The sequence below is a fragment of the Lepisma saccharinum genome, chromosome 24, assembly GCF_977018435.1.
Source record: "Lepisma saccharinum chromosome 24, izLepSacc3.1, whole genome shotgun sequence".
NCBI lineage: Eukaryota > Metazoa > Arthropoda > Insecta > Zygentoma > Lepismatidae > Lepisma > Lepisma saccharinum.
The window spans coordinates 23,202,183-23,229,037 of NC_139252.1; the positions used below are offsets into that span (position 1 = coordinate 23,202,183).

Below are 26,855 nucleotides of genomic sequence, written 5' to 3' on the forward strand. Positions count from 1 at the left end.
AGATGGGCAAACGCAGCAGCTACGAAAATAATTGTGGCCAATATATCGGGACGGTGGAAAAGTTAAAACCAAGGATCACAAAAAAGAAACAATGCATGAGGATATGAAAGAGTGTGGAGTCATTTAAGTGGAAAAAAACAAACAATAACGGCATGGGAAGGAAGATTGAAGGACGGTTGGAAGACTGTGAAATTATTGAAGAGACAGTAAAGAGCAATGCATTGCAAGAAAGACTGAAGAAGGGTATTGAAGAGTGTTGGGAGATTGAAGGAAAGTAAGGACAATAATGATTGCAGAGACTGGGGCAGACTGAGTGAAAAGTGATTGGAGAATGAACAGAGTAGAAGCAGAAAACAAATTACTGGGAAGATTGCCTTAAGACGAATTCAAATGAATGGGAAGTACTTCAGAACCGTTTACTTCATCACATTGTACCTGTAGAATAGAAATAATGAAGTACTAAATGAAATAATGCTGCTTTTAGTTGACATAACATGCGAATGCACCGCCATTAAAAGGTAAAGTTCAGACAAGAATTCGAGGAATCATGAACTCACAGTTCACTCCCACAATAAATACGAACATAATACACTCCGTACCTGCAATTTTCATATTGTTTTACTACCTAATAAATTACATATGTTGTGCCTTACGGAGATGGTGCACCAGACCAGCAATGAGTAAGACCTTTTAAAGCCGGTCACGAAGTTCAGCACATTCGTGACGTCATCCAAAAAAGGTCAAACTCTCGGTGACGGAACAAGCTGGTAAGAAGGCTTTTGTCTTTCTGGCATGAGAATTCGTAGCCCCGATGTTCCCAGCGCCCATATGTAAAGGAGACAATGACTTGGTAACAATTAGCAACAACGGAAGCAAATTATTCCGTGGAATATCTTCGGCTGAGGCTTGCGTGAAGATACGAATGAGCGGTCTGGACGCCAGCGTTCATATTCTTTTGTTTCATAACAAGGGTGAATGGAATTTGTACCTATTTTCACACGAGGGTAGGGATGTATACGCCTGCGTGCGTATGAAGTGGATTCTTGGTAACGTTGAACTATCTTCTGAGATAAGAGACGTTGCTGAAGCACGCTCGGCATGTAATTCAAGAATGTGGAAGATTTGCTGCCAGGAGTGGTGAGAAAAACGCTGATTAAGGCCACTGCCTTTAGAAATATCCTCAGTTAACGAGATGAGTGGATAAAAATGAAACAACTCCCATGAAGGTCAACACCCACAAAACGCCAAGAATCTGTCGTGTAACACGACACGCCCCCATTATAGAGTAACATAATTTACAATCATCAAGAATGAAAAGTACAATTTCACCCTAACCACATATCTCTTGCCATATATTTTTTTTACACATGGTACTATCACTTACAGTGTGTTATCCGACAGAAAAAAATGTCAGGGGCAACCGTAAATCTGTGCTTCGTGGTTGCATACATGCAGAAAATGTCATGTTTGGAGGGTTCTTTGCATCGAAACGAGAATGTTTGCTTTGATATCGGCTAAAAACTGTGAAACGTAGTTGGTGTTATACAACTACACCCTGTCCCAAAAGTCGCTTAACCGAGAAATAAATATTTGTATTTGAAAACAATACTTGTGTTATTAAATCAACAATAATTGTATAATAATAATTTCTCGGTCAAGCGACTTTTGGGACACACGGTATATTATGATTACAACCAACCAAGGTGGGTTGATTTAAATCAGGTTGATTTTAATCGCGATTTAAATTAAGATTTAAATCAGGCGATTTATTTGAAAAAAAATCACTGATTTAAATAACTTTAAATAAATAATTTTGATGTGCATAAGGCATTTATAGATATCAGAATCACTTTTAGTGAAAGTAAATTAATCTCGTAATCATTTAATGGTGTTTATTAGGCTCTAAGGAAGGAAAATAAAGGAAATAAAAATAGCTATATGTACTAAAGGAAATGTAAAGACACATTTCTGTTGATTTAAAATTCAATAATTTGTATAGACAAAAATAGCAAACATTTTGTGTAGAAAAATATACAAAATACTAACCATGTTAAATCATAAGTAGTGTCATTATCATTAAACTGTAAATAAACTTGACAGCTGAAATTTTTGAAACTATCATCAAAAGAATCTCCAAAATTCAGGTACAAAGATTATAAAAATATTTAAGTTAATATTTTAAGTTACAATTATGGAGTACATCCAGAATGTTTTATTTTCACTGGAAAAAAAATTATTGAAATTATTATAGTTTCATTAGCACATTCAACAAACATTTCCACAATAGGTACAGTATCAGAAACAGAAAAATGTATATTTACGTATATTTTTTATTTGCTTTAATCGAAGTGTTCAAATGTTACAGGGCCGTTTACTAGGAAAAGCCTTTCTATAAAAAACATATATCTATATGTATGGTGCCAAAAAACATACAAGCAATTTTATGCCTGTTTAAATAAAAAAAATCAACAAAAATGATTTTTAAAAATAAAAAAATCATGATTTTATTCATCCTGTTACAAACTCTTCATCTCTGGCAAAGTTCAGCCTGTGGATGCTCTACCACACACACACAGACGACAGAGAGAGAGACAAACAAAATCTCTTATTCGGGAACCCAAGTGTTTAACTATTGAGTTAAAAGTATTGACATTTGTTAGCTTACCTTCATCGCTACCGTCTTGGCAATCTATCCTCGTGTCGTTCACCCTCCTCCTCTCTATGCAGGCCGGATAGCCTGATCTGCACGTGAATTCGTCTTCCCCACATTCTGAAAGAAAGGTGCATATAATTAGCATTGTTATAAAATTGTATGTGCATGTCAAAAGATTTACTTGATGTACAGGTGCCGATTTCTGGCACTTTACACCCCTTTTCATCTCCACATTGCCTACAGGGAGTAGAGTACCTTTTTGTGCCAGTCTCAGTTACACTTTTTAGATTATACGAACTCAATGGGGTTACACAAGAGGATGATTACAGTAGAATACAGGATTTCGTTGCAAATAAAGAATAAACATACTAGTTATCCTTCAGAGTACGTATTTTTAAAATAAAGTTTAATTTTGAGCTTACTCTCTTACTGCCAGAATATTTATATCTTATTACCAGCAGTAGTGTATCTATTTCATTCTATTTTGGTTGTCACACACAGAAAAACCACTCGTTCCCCTACACCTTCACTGCACATGCATGCAGTCTTTCATATCCCACTTTAAACTGTAGGTCCAGTGCCGATTAGTTAACTACAGTCCAGCAGAATTAACTTGAGAGAAATGGCCGCTCTGTGAGTGATGCAACTGCGCTCGAATTGGCTAGAGTGGGGGAACCCCCACTCTAGCCAATTCGAGCGCAGTTGCATCACTCACAGAGCGGCCATTTCTCTCAAGTTAATTCTGCTGGACTGTAGGCTATAAGAGGTGATCCTTTCAAAGATATCCAAATGCCAACCTTACTTTCACACCCTGGACTGCATTGTTGCAGATTAAAGAGGATATGGCGTCTTTCTCATTCCACCTGTCCCTATCCTGAGCACTATCAATCAAATTTTTGACTATCCTTAAGAATTTCCCTCGGGTTCGTCTAAAATATCGTCATTACGTCTTCGGGTTTTATATTATAGTACTATTTGTGTAACAGATTTGTTTGAGGGTTCGCAGTGCGTGGGTTTGTTCAGTTTAATATAAGTTAGATTACAGGATTTTAATTTTTAATAGTATTTGTCCTAAATTCGTGTCAGCTGCCGCTGATAGACGTTGGGCCATAAATGGAGAGTTGTTGGCTTAATTGTAGTAATAATTATTTTTTTTATTCTAATTACTGTTAACCCTTTCGTGGGCAATGGGAAGCATACTTCCCAAAAATACTTTCATCAATTGGATGGTGTTTGGTCCACTGGGAAGCATTATTCCCACTACCAACATGTTTTGATTTTTAAATTAGACAATGTTGAATATATATCTTAATTTTTTATTAATTTGATTAATTCCCTTTGTGACTCTGCTGCCATCTATTGAGCAAATATTGTATCATATTTTTATATTTGTTTTCCATTCTTTCCTGAGAATCAACAATCACAAACTTTGTTCTCCTTCCTTTGTTCTACAACAACTAAAATGATATTGTTGTTCTTCTAATCAAACTGAAAATGTCACTAACGACCTTCAATCATCCATAGGGAGTCATAATTTGTGGTACTTTATTATGTGCAATGTAATTGAAATTTCTATTCAGTAACATATTCTAGTGGAGTTCTTGGACAGGTTCTGGCAATCTTGAAAGCTGTGAGTAATCTGTGGGTTGTGGCTTTTGCACCAACTTTTAGTGCCAACAAAACAAACTACCTACAGAAGATGCAGTAGATTTAGCTCCAGGGGTGTTGAAAGAAGAACATATGTAGTGAATGTGATGTTCCACTATGCGCGGAACCATGTTTCAGATAGTTCCATGGAAAGTAAAAGTCACTGCTTGTTTCCTTTTGTGGAAACTCACAGTATATTCTAATAATTAAATGTTAAAAGTGTATATTCAAACAAATGTAACAAAACTACAAAAGTGAAGTGTGTTCCCATTCTAAAAAAAAAGCTGCAACACATGTACAAAACCAATGTCAATAACCATTCAAAGGGTATCATTGTCATGGTTACCACATTGTTATTCTCCATTTACGATGTTATTTACTTTGAATATTTTGCAGGAAATGTAATCTTATTTGAAATTTAATCTTATTTTTCATATTCGGCACACAATATCACATAATGTTTCAAATGGAAATGAAAACTTTCCTGAGTACCTGTGACGTGAATTGGTCCAGTGGGAAGTATACTTCCCACACCATAAGATTATGGGAAACCATGGAAAAGACATAACAACAGAGTCTTAAATACTATGCACACACACCAAATAATCCGCAGAAACTAATTTCGTCCTACTTTTAGAAAAAAATGGGTCATGAAAGGGTGTCGGCTCCAGTGGCGGAGTGGTTAGCACTTCGCGCTGCGACGCCAGGGGTCCCGGGTTCGAATCCTGGCCTACACATGCATGTTTGTGAGTGTCCATTCATTAATTTAATCATGTCATCACTCATCCCCATCTTCGCAAATTAGCCAAAACTGGCACAAAAAGCTAAGTAAAGTAAAGCAAATCAATTAATAATTACTGATAATAATAATAATATTTATTTATTTAAGTAATGAGCACAGCATGACAACTAAGTCCCTATGTCGGATCCCACTTTAAACTGTAGGTCCAGTCCAGATTACCCTTACTGTGCATAAATTGGACTTAAAACACCAAATCAATCAATCAATTAAAAGAAAACATCATCAAAAGTTCACATTGTAGCTTTCCACAAGTTCAGTTATTAAACCTCTGCCCTTTTTATAAGATGCTAGAGTTGAGATAGGTATTCCTCGTGTTCCACTTAGAAATTTTATAAGATGTATTATTGGATAAAGTATTCACTATCCAATTGAAAAGACAATATCTTCTGTACAACACTGTTCCTATAATAATAATAATAATAATAATAATAATAATAATATTTGATATATCTACTCCCCAAAAAGCTAATTTCCTCGAAAATGTAATTATTCTCTAGTTGCACTTGAAACTAGTAATGGATAACATACCCCCCAAAAAAGAATAAATCATACACTGTAAATTAGACGTTTCACAAACGTAGGAACGGTTCTCGCTTAGAATATAGAACAGCTTGGACATCCTCCATTGAACTGAATGCATAGGCGTCGACTTGGGGGGGGGGCAAGTCCCCTTATGCCCCTCAAACTTGACGTAGAAGGACACGTTTTATGTATATTTACATAATAAAGAAAGTATTGTTTACGCCGATCTTGACCCCGTAAAAAAAATTACCTTCCCCCCCCCAAAGAAAAATTATCTTAAGTTGGGGACTGAATGTCTGAAACCTCAACATTACGAAATATAGATCAATAGAAAGATACACCCAATACGACGCTCACACACATCCTCAACATTGTGCCCGTTGCTAATTTGAAAATAATAACAGGATGCGGCAATTTCTGACCTCTAGCACAAGTCATCAGCAAATGAGCGGAATTATTACAACGATATTAAGAGAAGGAACACGGAAACGAAACAAAAGCTGCCAGACAAGCTCGCGTGAGATGCAATCCATCATAACACAAAAGCTCGGTTCGCACAGAGGCCGGCTAACCACTCAGCCACTCACCCGTGAAAACAGTGTTTCTCTCGCTGGTCGCCTTCGCAAGGCTTGAACTCATTCCGACATTCTTTTTTTTTTTTTTTATTTCCCATGCATTATGTTAGTCGGCGTAACTGCGTACTGCCGCTTTCAAACGTAAATTGGTTCATAGTGCTTCATTATAATTACTTTATGCCAGAGTTCTTGAGATATTGCCGACCTCATGAACTACCTCGGAGGCAGCATCCAGTGGCGTGCCTAATGGGGGGTATGGGTTATAACGCTCCCCCTTTTTTGGCCCAAAAGAGTGACCATGAACAATCCTTGGAGGGATTTTGACAACAGGGTCATCCTTACATAAACGTTTCATATATCCGTATGTATATTTTCAGAAAATAATGCTTAATTTCGTATTAAGGTGTTATTCTTAGAGACACTAAACGTTTTGTATTATTTACATGTAAGATCAAAACTCGAATATATGCATTGGTTGTATGGAATACAGACACATCAAAGTGCAGTGAAGCAATTGAAAGAGTCCAATGAAGGTTTCTTACATTTTTAACATACAAAGTTTACCCCTCATTGGAACACTATGACAAACTAATATATGAATGTCGGTTTACAAAGCTATGTCATAGAAGAACGTTACAGGAAATAGTATTCTTGTGGAAGTTGTTAAATCATGAAATAGATGCTGAACATCTACTGTCCTAGATTAATTTTCAAATCTCGTCTACAAAAACTAGACGCAACGATGAACGTTTTCCTCTCATGAAATGTAGATCAGATTTGTAAAGAAATCTCCCTTAAGTAGAATGTGCATAAGTTACAATGAAGTGCTAATCAAGAACAGGACCATTGACAGCTTTTCTATGAACCTAAGGGATCTCAACAAAGCCACTATAACACACTGACTTGAAACACATAATTTGTTCATGAAATTGTACTATACTAAAAGTTGCAAGCACAAACATATTACAGAAAATAATATATGTAACTGTATTCATTATGTTTATGGACTCTGTAATTAGGCATGTACCTGTTGAGTTCAATAAATAAATAAATAAATAAATAAATTAGTATTTGATCATCAATAAATATATTGTACCGTCTGTAGCAGACTTCTTTTAACAATGTCAAGAAGCAAGCACGACAGTGACAAGTACTAACAATAATGTAGAGTTGTATATGTCCAACTGTGCCAAGCAGTTACCGATGTTGTAACAATTCTAGATATTATGTATAATCCAGAGACTAACAAGATATATGTTCAATGGCTCATCATAACACTCCCCCTTTTTGGCCCAAAAGAGTGCCTATGAACAATCCTTGGAGGGGTTTTGACTACAGGATCATCCTTACATAAACGTTTCATATATTCGTACGTATATATTCGTAATTATACGTAACTACAAACAGCTTTTGCAATATGAACTCGTGCAAATTCAATCCGCACAAAAATGAAAGAATCATGCTAATTTTTAAACAAGTTATAGATTTCTACGTAGAAATTTTCAACGAAAAGTGCAGGCTCAAACAGGACTCGAACCCGGGTCTCTGGCATACCGTGCCATTGTTATATATATATATATATATATATATATATATATATTTTAAGGAATACCCCTATTCGGCAGTATCCCCCGTCATTCACACATTTTCACAAACTTTCACACATGTCAAGTTTCACTGTATTCACATTGGTTCTCATTATTCGGACAAACACAAACATCCAAGGACCTAGAGTTGCACCGCGATGAACTAACCACTCGGCCACAGGATCCGGCACCACTGAGCTACCGAGCCGGCCTGGCCTTGCATAATTTTTCGCTAATCTTCAAAAAGTTATATATTTGTATGTGCTCATAATTGAAATGTTTAATAATGTTCATTGACTATTACAGTGAAACCTCGTTAATCCGGGACCCGATAAGCCGGACTTCACTTAATCCGGACAGGCAAGAGTCAAAAGGAGGGGGGAAGGCAGAATGCAAGGTTTTAAATGTGGCTAGATGTCAACAAGAGAACTTCCCAAAGAAAATACAGTCAACCACTGATGAAATTCTGTTTCCCGCAGACTTTGTACTGTACTGTATAGTGTATTTAGGCTTATGCCCTTTAAACACACCATAATAAACGTGTTTTGTTGCTATAAACGGAGATTTAATACACTTTCTACTGTTCTTTTAGGTTATTTCAGTTAATCCGGACTTTCGTTAAACCGGTCAATTTATCCCCCATTAGTCCGAATTAACGAGGTTTTACTGTATTATCGTACTTCAGTGATAATATAAAGTTTTTTTAAAAAAAAGGTAAAGCATGGAGATGTTATTGTGCAACAATGCACTATTTATCATCGCCATCACGGTTCACCTAAAAGATAAAAAAGTAACGTAAAATAACTAATTGGTATGCATTACCATATTTTCGAATGGGAGTCTAAACAATGCCTTTCATTTACATCATTATAATGTTGTATCAGGTGATGTACTGTAAAAACTCCATGCAATTGCTAATGCATAAAGTGAAATTTGTTGGGACTATACTTCGTTCAAAGTATTGTAAACAGGGCCACGTGACCAGAAAGAGATCCTATTGGGTGATTTCGATGGCTGCTGATCCGCTGGAGAATTGGAGAATTATCCAATGAGGATGCTCAGAAGTCACGTGCTTTTATTTATACTCACGTCGTTCTTGGTCTGGACGAAGAGTAGTTAATCTATCTATATAATGAAAATGGATGTAGGTGTGTATATATGTATATATGTTTGTTCCGGCATAACTCTCGAACGCCTGGAGAAATTTCAACCAAATTTGGTGCACATATGACTTACAATATGGAAAGAAATACTGTTCGGGTAAGACACCCCTGGCACCCCTAAGAGTGGAGTGGGAAGGGGTGACATGTAAAGATAATCGAAAACGACCGATATTAGTGTGGAATCCATAGTTTTCGGGGTCGCTAAGATGAATAGTGACACTCCGGATGCCGTTCAACTCCAAGTTCATCACTTATCGGCATGGAGGGTGAGAGGGGATGAAAAATAAAATTTAAAAAATGACCTATATTAGTGTCGAATCCATACTTTTCGGAGTCGCTAAGCTAATTGATGACATTCACGATGACATTTGAGTTAAATTTTTCTTTATAATTTGTATACTGTATCTACTTATACTTTTCAGTACCTGTAAATAAAATTACTTAAATTTTACACTGTAGTTAGAATTCATTATTTTCCTGTATAATATAAGATTGGGATAAATAAATACCCGGGGAACGCCGGGTAAAAAGCTAGAAGAGAATAATTCCTAATTCGTGAATTCTATTTTAACTTATTTAGAATAATAGTTCGTTATTAATTTAAGTGTGCAATCAGTTCTTTTGTTGTTACCCAAGCTCCAGGTACAATTGTTACAAGGCAAAGCACACAATTCCTATTTTTAATTTCCTGATCGTAGATAAACCACACGATAAGTGCCCATTCATTGACAGCTAACAATAAGCTCTAAGAAATGCCACACCCGGACTGTCTCGTTGTCACCAAACCTCTCCCAGTGAAAGCAATCGACAGTTTTTATTTTCTCGGGCACATCTTGCACCTGGTCGCTCATTCTGATTGTCTGCAAATGTAGGACACGTCATTGAAAAAGGAAGGCGAGAAAAAAAAAAGGCGACGAAGCAGAATAACTCAGGAGAAAGGATGACAAAAATGCCTTCGTCTGTTCCTGGACAGCTTTCTATAGCAAATATGTCGAAAATGTGCGGCAGCCTTCTTGTAGCACGTTAAACCTCCTTGGTGCTAAAACATGTTTGTAGCTAGGCTTCATCTTATTGTAATGTTATAAAACAAAATGTATATATACCGCAGAAGTTCAATTACAATGAGTTCAAGATCAATTTCAGGCAAAATTGTAATCATTTTCATATTTACCGCCGGCTTTGTGCCACTTTGGCTAATCGCGACGATGAAGACGAATAGATATTACAAGAAATTGGTGAAGGGCCACTCACAAAGTCACGCCCACGCTTACGACAAGACTCGAACCCAAAACCGTCTTTTTGTCAGTTATTGTAGCCTACCGACTTCCTCTTTTGTCAATTTCTTTTACTTGTCTACTCAATTTTCATCATGAACAACACAATAAATAAATAAATCTTTACAATAAAAATACAGATTTATTGTGAATCTTGGTCTGAAGAAGACCCTGTTGGAGGATATAAATGTTACCTTTTAGTGTATATTTTTATACAATAAATGTTGCCATGGTCAGTATTTTATGTTTATTAACATGGATACAAGGCTTAACAGTGTTATCAAAGAAAATGTTGATAAAAGTTGAAAAAAATAAGTAAAAGATAGAGACAGGTTGCATACTTCCGTCTTGTGCAAAGTCATTCATAAATAGTAGACTAAACACTTCAATTAACAATTTACGATTAGTAAAAATTAATAAAATATGTTAAATTGTGGCTAATGTGTAGTAAAGCCCAAGTCTTGAGAATTTTTTGGCAAAATATATTCCATTTGTAGCATGTAATTTGTATTATTTTAGAAAATAATTCTGTAACTTAATCTCAAATTACATCAGTCCTACTGTTCGACTTGATGTTACTGCTTATTTCGACATCATGTTCTTCACAAATGGAACAATCGCAGGTGTGTCATAAGTGTGCTTGGAAACACGATGAAAAAAGTAGATTGCTGTAACAATTATTTTTTGCCGAGCAACTTCCTACAACAAGAAAGTTGTTCTTTTCCTCTCCTTGTCTTCCTTTCTCTTTGTCTTCCTCCACTTCTCTCTTCCGCTCAAATTACGCTTTGGTAAATTGTTTCCCCACGTCACAGGAAACTTTGGCCGATATTCAATCGAACCAACCTGTAATATATCTTCCTGCTTCCTTCTCATTGCATTCAGTGATGTGCGTCTACGCGTAAACAACGATAGTCTACATTCTACACGTAGACTATTTTATACACGTAATATATGTAAACAACATGGCGAAATGTGATAACTTAGAAAAGGGCGCCGTGGAATTAAAAAAAAAATTATACTGCGTATCAGTTGCTGATGTGTGAGGAGAACTTTTCATACTCTTTCTTCCAAATTCGAACAATTTCTCACCTAGAAAGAAACCTAATATAGGAAATATTCTAGTGTTTTATGGGGAAAAGACCACTCTTGCCTCACGACTGCCATCTGTTGTTGTTTATCTTCTTCCATAGTTGGTAATAGAAGAGAAGAGAAATTTTGTTGTAAATAGGATTCTTTTCATTTCGTTAGGAACCAATATAGTTGAAAATGTCACTTTCCTTTCATGAAAGCCTTGAACATTAATTTTAGTGCACTTTAGATTGTCTACGTAGTCTATGTAAACTACAACCCTATGTAATCTACGCGTAGATTACGTGTAGACAACACATGTAGACGTAAACTTATAGTCTACGGCACATCACTGATTGCATTGCCACTGTAGAGTAGGGGTGGCCAGATCCGGATCCTGGCGGATCCGAAATCCGGATCCGGTTGGTTCCGGATCCTTAGGATCCGGATCCTAAAATTTTTCGGATCCGGATCTGCGGATCCGGAATTTTCAGATCCGGATCCGGATCCAGAACTTTCGGATCCGGATCCAGAATTTTCGGATCCGGATCCAAAACTTTCGGATCCGGTACTTTCAGATCCGGATCAGGTACTTTCGGATCCGGATCCGGTACTTATGGATCCGGATCCGGAATTTTCGGATCCGGATCCGTTTTGCCATCCCACATGCGCTTCTTTGGAAAGTAAGAATGTGCTTATAACATATTGTTACCTGCTAATATACATATATATATATAATATACATAAACACACACACACACACACACACACACACACACACACACACACACACACACACACACATATATATATATATATATATATATATATATGTGTGTGTGTGTGTGTGTGTGTGTGTGTGTGTGTGTGTGTGTGTGTGTGTGTGCTCGAGTGCGCGATTTGTAATTCATTAATACACTTACTTACTAGGGAGGTCTAAGTCTCCCCCTCCGATTTCCATGAAACTTGGCAGGTGTATAGAGCCCCCCTCCCCTCAAATGTCAAGATGAGGAGAAATTGAAGTGGGGATCTGACCCCGAAACCACGTAAATATGGCATAGGAAGAAACAGGGGGCATAGGGCCTCTCTATACACCTGTCAAATTTCATGGGAATCGGAGGGGGACACAGGGGTCAGATGATTCCCACGGCAATTTGTCCTAATCTTGACATTTGAGGCGGGTTTTGCCCCCTTAAACAGTATTTTAGCCGAAACAAAAAAACACGTATTTCTTCCTTTGGGCCCCTCTGTACACCTGCGAAGTTTCATGAAAATCGGAGGGGAACACAGGGGTCAGATCCTTACTTCAATTTGTCCTCATCTTGACATTTGAGGGGATTTTGCCCCCTGAAACAGTTTTTAGCTCAAACAAAAAAACACAGTAATTCTTCCTTCGGGCCCCTCTATACACCTGCCACGTTTCATGGAAATCGGAGGGGAACTCAGGGGTCAGATCCCCACTTCAATTTGTCCTCATCTTGACATTTGAGAGGAGGTTGCCCCCTAGAACAATTTTTTTGCCGAAACAAAAAAACACGTATTTCTTCATTTGGGCCCGTTTATACACACACCTGCCAAGTTTCATGGAAATCTGAGGGGGACACAGGGGTCAGATCCCCACTTCAATTTGTCCTTATCTTGACAATTCAGTGGGTTTCGCCCTGTAAAACCGTTTTTTAGCTGAAACAAAAAAAAACAACATGTATTTCTTCCTTTGGGCCCCACTATACACCTGCCAAGTTTAATGGAAATCGGAGGGGGACACATAAATCAAATGCCCACTTAAATTTGTCCTCATATTGACATTTGAGGGGGGGTTGCCCCCTAAAATCGTTTTTTAGCCGAAACAAAAAAAACACGTATTTCTTCATTTGGGCCCGTTTATACACACACCTACCAAGTATCATGGAAATCGGAGGGGGACACAGGGGTCCGATCCTTACTTCAATTTGTCCTCATCTTGACATTTGAGGGGATATTGCCCCCTGAAACAGTTTTTAGCTCAAACAAAAAAACACGTAATTCTTCCTTCGGGCCCCTCTATACACCTGCCACGTTTCATGGAAATCGGAGGGGAACTCAGTGGTCAGATCCCCACTTCAATTTGTCCTCATCTTGACATTTGAGAGGAGGTTGCCCCCTAGAACAAATTTTTTGCCGAAACAAAAAAACACGTATTTCTTCATTTGGGCCCGTTTATACACACACCTGCCAAGTATCATGGAAATCGGAGGGGGACACAGGGTCAGATCCTCACTTCAATTTGTCCTCATCTTGACATTTGAGGGGGTTTTGCCCCCTAAAACCGTTTTTTATCTGAAACAAAAAAACACGTATTTCTTCCATTGGGCTCCACTATACACCTGCCAAGTTTCATGGAAATCGGAAAGACACAGGGGTCAGATCCTCACTTCAATTTGTCCTCATCTTGACATTTGAGGGGTTTTGCCCCCTAAAACAGTTTTTTAGCTGAAACAAAAAAACACCTAATTCTTCCTTTGGGCCCCACTATACTACCAAGTTTCATGGAAATCGGAGGGGGACACTTAGATAACCTCCCTTGTTAGTCTTACACTTTGTAATTATATAACACTGCATATATTATAATGTTTTATTTTAATTTGTAAAACTGTAACTGTAGAACAATTGTATAATTTTTGTATAACATTTCTATCTTGTTATATGTGTTAAAGGTTTCATCCTGGAATAGAATGTCTCACATTTATGTGTGTTTTCATTTCCAATACATTCGAATGAATACATATTCGTTTCAATGGCATTTACAAAATCACTTCGGACATTTGTGCACGAGTGTGTTAGCCGATGCGTAGCAAAGTATTTTAGGAACAACACTTGAAAAAAATTCTTGTAGGACTAAGGTGTGGTAATATTATAATGGGATTGAGATACGAAACTCTCGGATCCGGATCCGGATTTTCGGATCCGGATCCAGATCCGAAACTTTCAGACCCGGATCCGGATCCGCGGATCCGGAACTCTCGGATCCGGATCCAGATCCGAAACTTTCGGATCCGGATCCGGATCCGGAATTTTCGGATCCGGATCCAGATCCGTAACTTTTGGATCCGGATCCGGATCCGAATGGATCCGGATTTTTCGGATCCGGATCCGTTTGGCCATCCCTACTGTAGAGTACTGCATTGGCCACTTTCGCTCAAAAATACTAGATCGAATATATGGAATATCAAATATAATTTCAATGGGACAATAATCGTACAAATATATGTGTAAAAATTCGTCCCGGTAGTTTCAGCCCATAATCATCTATCTATTATTGGCAAGTTAGACATTTTAACATGGAGATGATGACTGTGTTCACTTCAGTTTCAATTTCACTGCGTCTTTCACTTAACGATCCACATTTGAAGGCCCACTTACTACAGAAAAATTACGTAAGCCATCTAGCGTCATCCGTGCGAACTATTAGACGATCGAGCAAAAAGGTCTCGACCCAGCACTCTAATCGCCACCTTCCAGTATATCTATAATTATGCTAGTGACACCAAAATAGCAACGTTTAGAACATTACTGGGCTCTAGGTTAAACTAAATGTCAATCCTGTCGTCTTGTGCGGCAGTCCTGCGTTCTGGACTTGCCCAGTGTTTAAACTAAAGATATTACTTTCCAACTGCCACAACAGCAAAGTAATTGCCTTGAAATTTCACTGCACGCTAAAGTAGGAAACTTTTCCAACTCTTGAACTCATATAACCATTTTGCCTGTAATTACACCCTGTCTCAATATCTCTGGATCAAGGACGCGCATGGCGGCAGAGAAGGGGGAGGGGAGGAATCGAGTGGGCAATACGAAGCTGTACACGCTGCTGGGAAGGCTTGTAACTGCAGTCGCTTTCCCCTCCCTCCACGCAATCCCATTCCCTTACACGTGTTCATTGCTGAAACCGTCTCGCGTCACTACTTGCGCAGAGACTTGTTTTCGTTCGCTTGTTCCAGAAATAGGTGGGACAGGGTGTAGGCTATTGGATGGAGTTCAATTTGTATGAATTGAAATGGGGAATAGTTTGATTGATTCGGTTTATTTTACTTCACCTTTCTATCACTTTTTGGCTAATCCCGAAAATGAGGATGATTGATGATACGATGAAATATATGAAGGGACAATCACAAAGAACACCCTTGCCCAGGTCAATATTCGAACCCGGGACTTCTGGCGTCGTAGCGCGCTGCAATAACAACTACACCACGAACCTAAGAATGGGAAATAGCAACTATTGAATAAGACGTAGTGCGTACATTAGTAACAAACCAGTGTTTAATGATGGATAAAAACAGATGGAGAGAGAGAAAGGTGTAGAGAGAGACAGAGAGAGAGAGAAAGAGAATGGGAAACAAATAGATAAACAGAAATAAAGAAAAACTGAGAAAGAAGAAAACAGGCACGCAGAGGAAGAAGGGAAGCTAGAAACAAATAGAGAAAGAGAAGAGAAAAGAAAGACTGAAACAATGAAAGAATGGAAGAAAGATAAAGAAAGACAGCGAGAGAGAGAGAGAAAAGATAAACATAGAAAGATGATGAAAGAGAGAAACAAACAAACAAAAACAAAAGAGAGAGAAAGGATAGAAAGATAAAGAAAGAGAGAGACAAACAAACAAAACAAAAGAGAGAGAAACGATAGAAGATGAAGAAAGAGAAACAAACAAACAAACAAAAACAAGAGAGAGAGAAAGGATAGAAAGATGAAGAGAGAGAGAAACAAAGAAAAGAAAGAGATAGGATAGAAAGATGAAGAAAGAGAGAAACAAAAGAGAGAGAATGGATAGAAAGTAGAAAAGGAAGAAATTAAGAATCTTAGTAACTGCAAATTTCCGTCTCGTCTTGCCTCAATTCTATCCCTAGAACGAAAGCGAGACTTAAATATCGAAAAGAGAACGAGATAAACTTCCTTGTTCACGAGACGAGACGTCTGAATATGATGTTTAACATTTAGTTAGATGCTCAGAGCCCGAGCCAATATTTGCCTCTCTCGTAAATACCTGTCAATATCTTGGTCTCACCTCTTGGGCCGGTCCGATCTTTGATGTTTGTCCACAGTTCACTTCTGTTTCGCGGAAGTGTTCCATTTTCCCTCGTCGTGTGTATCTTACGGTGTGGATGCGAGCGTCCTTAATAGAGGACGCTGACACATTCGCGGGAGCGGTTCATTCGTATGCGAGAGGCAGCCTCGTGCTATAGCCCAGGGATAGCATGGCGTCGCTTATTGAAACGGAGGGGCTGCCAAATCTGTTAGGACCTGCACGTTTTTCTCACTCAGCGCCATTATTTTCATGCGGGGAGGTGGAAACTTTCTCCTTAGACATAATTGTAGACAGTTTTCTCTCCTGTTCTTTGGAGAGCTTCCTCGATGGCGTAGTTGTAATCAAGGTTTCCCTGTTCGATACCCGATGGAGACACATAGTATTGAATAGTTAGGATCCTGGTTGAAACTGTAGACCAGTCCCGATTAGCCACTCTGTGCACAAAGTGAACTTATAAGGAAAACTCAAACTCATATTCTTTCACTATACTTACGTTGACTTGAGTGCAGGATCGTAGCTAGGCTAATATACCGGGTGTCCCAGAAGTTTTTCCGGTAAACTTTATTCATATCGCTATATGGAAGGTAGAGATGTGAAAGTGGTGCCAAAATGTTGGAAAACTAACCAAGTTTATTTGTTGCAGGTATCAGTAATGTGGCTGTAGTGTAGCAGTGTCAGTGCCAAGGAATCCGGAATTAATGCTCTTGACATCGGGAGGCATCTTTCCATACAATGTTTCTTGGACTTGACAGGATTTGGGAATGAAGATAAATTCCATTTTTTAAATACCAACTTATTGATGGCAGATATTCTAGACGAAAGAATTCTGTACATTTGAAAGTTCCTCTGCACTGTTATTGGTGACCGGGTCTCGTGATACCAGAGGACATGCTGAGCTTTTTCCTGATTTGTGAACATTTCCGGTTTTCTGAGCACTGACACTGCTACACTACAGCCACGTTACTCAAACCTGCAACAAATAAACTTGGTTAGTTTTCCAACATCTTGGCACCACTTTCACATCTCTACCTTGCATATAGCGGATATGAATAAAGTTTGTAATCAGGGAAAGACTTCAGGGACACCCGTTATTTGGTGGCCCAATTTTGACATATATGTATGTATATTTCTTTTTCGCACTTTCAATTGCGCTAAAATACTAATATGGGGTTTCAAATTTTTGAAAAAACCAAGTTTGTGTTGAAAATCATACTTCCTTACTTGGTTCAGTGTATTGTATCAACTAATTTCATGAGCCGCTATCCTAACTTTGCGTCTCTGCAAGTAGTTTTTCAATATTTATTGTTGTTCAAGAAATATTTCAGATGCTAATGTTAGGTGACTCACCCTATACAGTAAAACGTCGTTAATCCGGACCCCGCTTAATCAGAAGAAAGAAAAACAGAATGCAAGGTTTTAAATGTGGCTAGAAGTTAGCAAGAGAACTTCCCAAAGAAAAGGCAGTCAACCACTGATGAAATTCTGTTTCCCGCAGACTTTGTACTGTACTGTATAACAGCGGCGGCTCAAGGGGTAGAGCCGCTGTGTCATGGCACTACCCTTAGAAGAAACGCATACCTCGCCAAGTATTGTTAAAAGAATACATTGATAGTAGTAGTCCTTTAAATACACCATTATAAACGTGTTTTAATGCACTTTCTACTGTTCTTTTAGGTTATTTAAGTTAATCCGGACTTTCGTTAAATCGGTCAACATATCCGCCCATTAGTCCGGATTAACGAGGTTTTACTGTATACATATGAACAACAAGAGAGGTTATTTAGGGGTGACTAACAAGACTCTGGCGTCTGGATGCATGGTCAGTATAATCTTCGTTAGAGCTTAGTTGTGTATTGTCCATACTTGTTTGTGATTCTCTCTTCGTCATCACCATACATCCTCATCTTCGCGATTAGCCAAAGTTGGCAGAAAAGCGCAGTAAAATAAACTAATTCTATCAATTAATCTACAGGAGGTTATTTAAATCATTTTAACAAGTTATAACAGTGCAGTGTGGGGACACTTAATCTAAATCACTAGAATTGCCATAGCTAAAAAAAATGATTGAGATTCGATATACGTGCGTACTTTTCGAAATAAATAATTTTGAGGGTTTTCTTTAATATGAAGCACTTGTATACACCCTCAAATTTCTGTGGACACGCCACTGCCACAACGACATTCCTCCAAGATGTATGTCTTCATTTTCGTCTCCACGTCCACACCTGTTCTAATGGGACGGCGAAAGTTACTCTTGTGTACCATTTAAACAGGCCTTGCCATGGCACTTTCTCCGCACACAAAGCCACTTCCGAACGGAACAAAAATTCCCAAGCAAACACTGAAAACATCCATTTGCATAGTAAGCCAGCGGATGACAGTCGAAAAAAATGTCGCATAGTTTATCTTGTTTACTTTAAAGACCTTGGAAGAGAAATCTCATCGTCCATGTTTGTGCTAGAGGTGAGTGCGTACAGGCAACAGCAATTAACGTGGCGTTGATTTTGATGAAACGTTAGTGTGATAGTGGTAGTTTTGTACACCCACCGGCAATAAAAAATGGGACACCTACATCCTGAAATACACGCTTCTCTGCAAAGTGTAATGTGTATTGCCTAACTTTACGGCGTTGGTGAAGTTGTCATTGAAAATGTGTTATTAAAATGCACTTATCGCGCAACACTGATGCGCCATTTGGCTCCTAATGCATTTAAACTTAGTCGCCAAAATGGACAAGTTGGTCGCCAAATTGACAGTTTGGTCACAATAATACCTCAATTTAAAAACATTAAGTTTTCAAAGACGTAAACAATTTTAATCACTTTGTGAGTGACTATAAAAGTATTAAGGGGGAAAGGGACAAGCTAGGTCTTTCTCGCTGCGGCAGCTGCCGATCACTGTTGCCAACTTCGCTCTTTTGGAGCCAGATCTGACTCTTTCGTGCACTCGTTTGGCTATGAACTGAAGACTAAAAATTGGTAAACGCTGTAAGTGCCACAATAACTCAAACACCGTTTTCCACGTTGAACTGTGGTCCATGCTTGTTCCGGTCCTCCAGCGGAACCCAATAGAACCTATTAGAATTTATGGGTCTTTGGACCTTCAGAAACCCTGCTTTCAAGCATTCCTTTGCTCTACTGAGATTACAGCTATCCTACAATAACACTAAAACGAAAACCGAACGAGAAAATAACTATTTTTACACAACCATATAAACACAGCCATATACACTTGCATGTTATGCAACGTGCCTCTTCATTGTGGGCTTTGGTTGCCTGCCTATCTTTTAGGGTGCATGGTTCCTACAATCCACTTTCGTGCATATCTGTTCTAGGTTCAATTCCTACATCCGGGTATATTGTTCGGGGTTCATATTCGGAGTTAAAGTGTCCTCAAGTCTTATTCCATTTTCATTGAGTATCTGTGAAAGCCTTTTTAAAATATGATATTTTTGTTTTGATACATTCCTGCTTTTCTCTTTCTTTATACTGGGTGGTCACAATTAAAATTGTCCTACTCAGAGCACCCCCCCCCCCTTCGGGGCCAGTTCAAAGCAACGGATTTTGCCGAAACTTGGTATAGAAGTTAAGGGGAAGCGAATGCTGACGAAAAAATATATATAGTTCAAATTTTCACCATCAGGTGCAAATGTGGCGCTTAGGATTAAATTTTCCCTAACCAGAGCCCTCTGGAGCTGGGTCGATGCAATGGATTGAGGGGAAACTTGGTACATACGCTATGGAAACCAAGGAAGCGAATGCTGAAGAAAATAAAATAGTTCAAATTTTCACCACCAGGTTGAAATTTGGCGCTGAAGTAATAGCAACCCGTAATATAAGTTTTTGTCGGTATAGCAGTGTTCAATATGCGCCATGTCAACGTGGATGACGTGGAAGCATAAGGGTAGGATGAACGGTCACACGAAGCGTTTCCCGGGATGTTGATCACTGTGCACCGATTTCAGCGCCAAATTTCGATCTGGCGGTGAAAATTTAAACTATTTTCATTTTCTCCGATGTTCGCTTCCCTATGGTCTCCATGGCCTCTATACGAAGTTTCAACGCAATCCGTTGCTTCGAAAGACCTCCAGAGGGCTCTGGGTAGGGCAACTTTAATTGTAGGCACCCGGTACTTAGGGTACTAAAGACAAACTTGCAGCATATTTGCTGCAATATTTTCGTGATTGACAGGGAAATTGACATGGAATAAAAGAAGATAATTACATTTCCCACAAACCTATATACACACACATTCATTTGTATCGCCCAATGCTTCCTGTTTCACAAGAGTGCATTTGAAGTTTCAATTTTCCACTTAACCCGCACAGCTATCGGGTGTCAAGACCATTGTAAAATTATCGTGTGTGTCTCCCATGGAACATACATTGTGCCGTTAACACGATAATAAATCTTGTCAATGTCACACGATAGGTCGGTTGTGGAAAAAGGGGGGGGGGTCTATTGCAAGCAATCAGTTTCCACAATCTTTGACAGTGGACCTTCAACTCAGTGTTGCCAGCTGACTGAAACTTTCACTGGTCCAGGACAGTGAAGGAAGGAAATTCAGACACATTTCCAATCGGAGAGACAATATGCTCCCCCTATGAGAACAGAACATCATAGTTATTTTTAGTATTCGTCAAGAATTTTCAGTAGGGTGTCTCTCTGCTACAAGGAAGATCCGGGTTCGATTACCAGGATGAAAGATCTCACGTAGAATTTTTTTACGATTAACTTTCCGCATAAAGCTACGCTGGACCTCAAAGGTCCTGGGGGCGGGATAGTAGGTAGACGAAGAGTGGTGCTGACCACATCATTCCCACTACGGTCTAAATTGAAAACTTTCCATGTTAAACTTAATTTTAAGGGCAGAAAGCAATAATTCAATTAGTATCATGTCAAATCTTGTTAAAATTAATTAAACATGTTTTAAATGACGCAATTTGAATAGACTTCCGCTCCATCCATAACAAACAGATGAAAGTATCTAGCAAGTGAGAGCATGCATGAGAGGTTATTAAAACGTTTATTTTAAGTATTTCTTACCATTCGGTAAAAAAATATGCATTAAATTTAATGTAAAAGTTCAGAGAACTGGAAATTTTAATTTACAAAAATAGTAAATTTATGCTTGTAGTTTTGTGTGGATGTGAAACGCGCCCCTACACTAAAAGTTAAATACAATTTAAGAGTTTTGAAACTAAAATCATAAGAAAGATATTTGGATATGAATGACAAAGATGAAGCAACAGAGAAGTGGGAAGGTTACATAATACTCCTTGATAATATTAGAATAAAAGAAATTACTGCACTGCTTGAATTATTGCATAGAGTGAAATAAATTTTGTCTGGAATAATAACAAAAAAGTTTCTGGGAACCAAACATTGTTCAAATAGGCAATAAGGAAATGATAGTTCACCACAATCAAATTCTTACTGTGATGGTTTACATTTGTTTGAGAGTTACCAAATAATTTGGTCAAAATTACAAAAAAGCTAAAGTTTTGTTAAATCAAATAAGTCTATCACTTCTTTGTTGGACTGGATAACTATAATGAACCTTAAGACTAAATATAAGTTCGAAGTTGGCAGAGATTTTCTTTATTTTCTAAACAAATTTCTTTAAGCCTTTAACAAATTTCTAACAACTGCTTTGTTGAAATCTTGTAACTTATACGGTTTAGTGGAATATTCCAGAATGAGTTTGCAACACTCCAAACCCATGGCCATAAACATTTTCAATACACACCTTCGTGCAAAGGTCTCCATGGAGCGAAACCTATATATACACGCAGCGTTAGGTGCTAAACACATGTAATGATGGGAATTTTGGAGGTCAGGTCAATGTGATTCATTCTTTTTTCTTTCACCGTTAGGGAACGCTCTAAGGACATTTGACAGTTGCACGTAAACAGAAGCCGCCATTTTTCTTAATTGTTCGTTTTTTCTTGTGCTGAAACAAATGGAGAGGCATTACCGTGTAAGCAAATGAGAAAGGTGACGAGCTGGTTCCTGTGGGCAACTGTAAAGAAGGGACAACGTCACGTGACGGTAGCAAAATGGCTTCCGGACAATCATGTGGACGTCAAGCGGGTCAAGATGAATAGCTTAGCACCCGAGGTCTTGTCTTATCTTTGTGGAACGTGTGAGCACGGCCTTCCCTAAGTAAATTATAATCAAGATGTTCCTGGCTTAAATCCTAAATATGACCTTTATTTCTTCAAACAACTTTAACAAGTTGATATTGCATATATCAAATACTAAAATTAAAAATCATACCACTAAAAGTACTATAAACAGCGGGAATTACACGGGTCTAAAATTATTGTAATTTTATTTCTAAATACCCTAATTCTCTGTTGAGAAATAGTTTTGTAATTCATGTTGATACATATTATAAAACTAAGCAATATTAACTTTGCCTTTTAATTTAAAATGCATTTAGTAAAAGAAGTGTTGTAAGAAATTGTGTAAAGAAATTGTGTTACGGGGAAGTTAAAGAAAACTCCTCTCGAATGAATACCAGTCTGCCATCTGTTACTAATTGGTGTAACTAAAAATATATTTTCAGACAATATTGAAAATATTTCCAGTGAATTTAAATTGACATAATAAAATCCTCTTGGAATCAGGTCCGTAGGAAGGGGTAGGCTTCGGGGGGGGGGGGGGGTGAAGCCTAACGCGCCATGCGCAGAGTGGATTTTTTCTTTCATTTTTTTTAAGACAACAAAGTCAGAATATGTCACGGAGAAAACGTGGCCTTCTCTATGATATAATAATAATAATAATAATAAATTTTCTTTATTCAGCGGGCGAGGTTCAGCCAAGGGCTGCTCTGCCACCTAACCCTTGTCAATATGATAATACATATGAGATGATATAAACTTATGGAGCAGTAAGCTAAACGTAAAAAATAAAAAAAAATAATAATAAAAAAAATGAAGAAAGAAAAAAATACATAGGAATTAGTTGGATACAAAAAAAAGAGTAACTAGAAATACAAAAGACAATAGTAATAATAATAATACAATTTCTTATAGTGAGTGACTTGATACCTTCAGTATGTGCCCCGACTCTGCCATTGTTCCATTAACAGCAGATCTTTTATTTTACCTTTGAAATTTAATGGGTTGTTTACACTAGCGATATTTGCAGGCAATGCATTCCATGCTTTGGGAGCCGAAAAGGAGAAAGATGATTTGTAGGCCGTGGTAGAGTGATGGGGTAAATCGAAGTTGTTCCGCTTACGGGTAACATACTGATGGATTTCCCTACGGGAATGCATCTTCTCAAACAGGTACTGCGGTTGTAATCACTGTTCTCGGGTTCGATCCCCGGTGGAGGCACACATGAGAGTGGTCTGATCCCAGTTTAAACTGTATGTCAAGTCCTGATTGGCCTAATTTACATATTGTGTTTGTGTCACAATAAAGATAGTAAAGAAAATAGTTTTTATTTATACAATAGAACGGTTATGAAGTGTTTGATTTATTCTTACATTGTGGAAGTTTGTAATAAAAGGGAGCAATAGTTGCTACCTTTAGACTCCCACATCTTAACTCACAACTCTCCTAAAAAGTTATAGACAAAAGATAGCGGGGAAGTAACATTGAAGAGAACATGCTTACACGTTCACTTTACAACGCCTGAATTTGATCAAGATATTCAAATTCTGCCCAACAATCTGGGTGTGCAATTGTTTCACCGAGAGAACAATGAAACAGACACAATCTACGCGAGATCCTCGTGGTGTTGGTAACTTGCTGGTACAGTTGGTGTAACGCCCAATTAGACGATATGCTGATAAGTTGCACCTTTCCTTTCGCCCGAGGAGGGAAAGTGGATGGCATTGCCCTTCCTTACCAATGCTATTGAAGCATATTAAAACAATTATAGAATCGTCATCACCAAGGATAGGATTTATATGTAAATACATACTTTTAGTTTCACGAATTACCACTGAAATTTTGTAATATCTTTACCACGAATAGTAATATTTGTAGTAATTTAAGACACATTTTATTGTCAATATTTTTCTATATTTCCAACTTTAATACATACTTTTACAAATTTAAGGAAAACGTACTTAATTTTACATATTTCAACATGTTTATTTCACATATTACTCATATTTCATCATTTTGGAATTGTTCCAAAATTGTTCAAAAGAAATAAATTATGTGGCTCCGGTAGATATGTGTTCTTGTAGGAATTGTATAAAGGAAACTGTCTGTCATTTTTACTGCTAAATGCTATGCATATTGTTCTCTCTCTTAAAATTGCCATGTTTTTTAGATGACAAGTTCATAGCATGTGTTAAAAGATTAAAAAATGAATAGCCGACCGCCGTGGCGGGGTGGATAGCACATCGTGCTACGACACCAGGGGTCCCGGGTTCGAATCCTGGCCTGGGCACGGATGTTTGTGAGTGTCCATTCATCAATTTCACCAAATCATCCGCATCTTCGCAAATTAGTCAAAAGTGGCACAAAAAGCGAAGTAAAATAAAACAAATCAATAATATCAATTTAAAAAATGAATAAAAAGAATTACTTTGTGTAGAAGATTTAAGAATGTTTTGCTAAATTATTCGTCAGACTATCAGTTCATGAAAACCATGTACATAATACTTCTTATTCAAATTATTCTATTGTTCACCTCTTAAGTTTGCAACAAGCTGGTTTTCACAATCTCATCTATTCGATTAGGTTGAGTTCGTTCTCTGTGGCTTGTTATTTTTAAGCATTAATGCAATGGAAAGCAATAAATTGTTTATTTTATTTGAAATCACTATGAAGAAGTTTTCTTTGCATCGTTTTGGGTCATTTTAGCAAGTGTTAGTCCATATTTTGCCACTTTTTAGTCCATATGTATGTACCTACTAGTATAATGTCACTTGTTAGAACATATGAATCGCAGTTCTGGTCGTTACCAAATGCTTTGATCAATTTCTTGTGGAATTTCCCTGTTGAGAGTGATGGAAATATTCATATCCTTTCTTTAATTGCTTCCAGCATACACAACTTCATTCCTACCAGCGCAAATCCCTTTCCTTGACTTTCTTACCATTTTTTCATCAACTTTCTTCAGAGTTCTTGACAGGTACCTCTTGAATTTCCTCATCCTCTCGCTCGATGTAACTTATTTCTCAGTCGCCTGTAAATTCTGTCTCCCGTCACTTGGAATCAAGATAAATTCAAGACGTTACAAGACAGTTTTCTCTAACCGACGTCCGAGGCTCTTTCTAATGCGTTCCATCTTTTTCTTACCCTTTTTTTTGTTCTCTTCATAATTTTTGACAAGTCGATTGCGGCTTCGCTTTCTTCCGGCGCCGGGACTCAAAACAATATGAGACAAAATGACGCTCAACGAGCAACTCATACAAGAAAGTGGCCTCCAGGTGTTAAAGGAAATCTACTACCTGTCTTGGGTTCATTCATGTCTTCCATTCGAAAGTTGATGCCAATTGACAATACAGCATTTCAAAAACATACCATTTCTTGTGTAGCCATTCTTCAACTGATGTGTAACGAATGGACTGCAGCTACTTATTCATCGATCTATTTATTATTTGCCTATGTTTTAATAATAACATTCTTGGGAGAAAAATTAATGGGAAAGGTCCATAGATATTAATATGATACTAACTTAAGAAAATGTATGAAAGTTGGTACGCACCACTCCAATTCAAACTAGCTGTCCTTTTCTTCCTACAATTATTTAACCACTACTCTCTCATAAAAGTATTAAGACATTGGTGGGTGCAATGGTAGATTCGTCGCCTTGTAATCAAGGGGTCCTCTAGTTCGATACCCGGTGGAGGCACACAGGGTTCGGATCCCATGTTAAACTGTAGGTCCAGTTCCGATTAGCCTTTCTGTGCATAAAGTGGGCTTAAATCAAAAGTCAAAAAACGGTGCATTAATTCATAGGATCAAAGTTTGTTTTAAATCCACGTTATCCTCGGATAGGCTAATCGGGACTGGACCTACAAGTTGGATCCGATCCACTATGTGCTTGCACAGGATATCGAGCATGGGACCCCTTGAATACAAGGCTCGACATTACCACCTCTACTCCACTTGGAGGTTTACTAGATCATGGGGATCATTACCCTCGAGTCATTGAGGAAAGGTAGCATGCTGTATAATACAGGATGTCCGAATTGAAACGCCCGAATGGCAACTGTCAGTCACTCCACATGTATTTTATGAATGAATACATCAATGAATATACATAGCCATAAAGTTTCTGTGAGCAAAGTAGTAATTAGTACAAAGGACGTTCAATACGTTTTGCACAGATGGTTATAATATTTTTATTAGTTGCAATATGATGGTGAAATTTTAGGTGAACATACTTTCATCCATTGGCTAGAAGACGATGTCACTCAATGTAGCCTCCATCTGCTGTGACGCATCTCGTCCAACGTTCTTTCCATGCCTTGAATGCACTTTTACACCATTGTTTCACACAAGAAATGAGATCCTTGTCACTGTTGAATGTTTT

The 26,855-nt window shown here is 37.9% G+C and overlaps 1 protein-coding gene across 1 annotated transcript in view; it reads right to left on the reverse strand.

Moving 5' to 3' along the window:
- LOC145978137 (uncharacterized) overlaps nucleotides 1-26,855 on the reverse strand; it is a 321,655-nt gene that overhangs the window by 113,495 nt on the left and 181,305 nt on the right. The window contains exon 2 of the mRNA XM_083110578.1: nucleotides 2,666-2,770. Within this exon, the coding sequence (XP_082966704.1) occupies nucleotides 2,666-2,770 (105 nt within the window). The remainder of the gene's footprint in view (nucleotides 1-2,665; nucleotides 2,771-26,855) is intronic.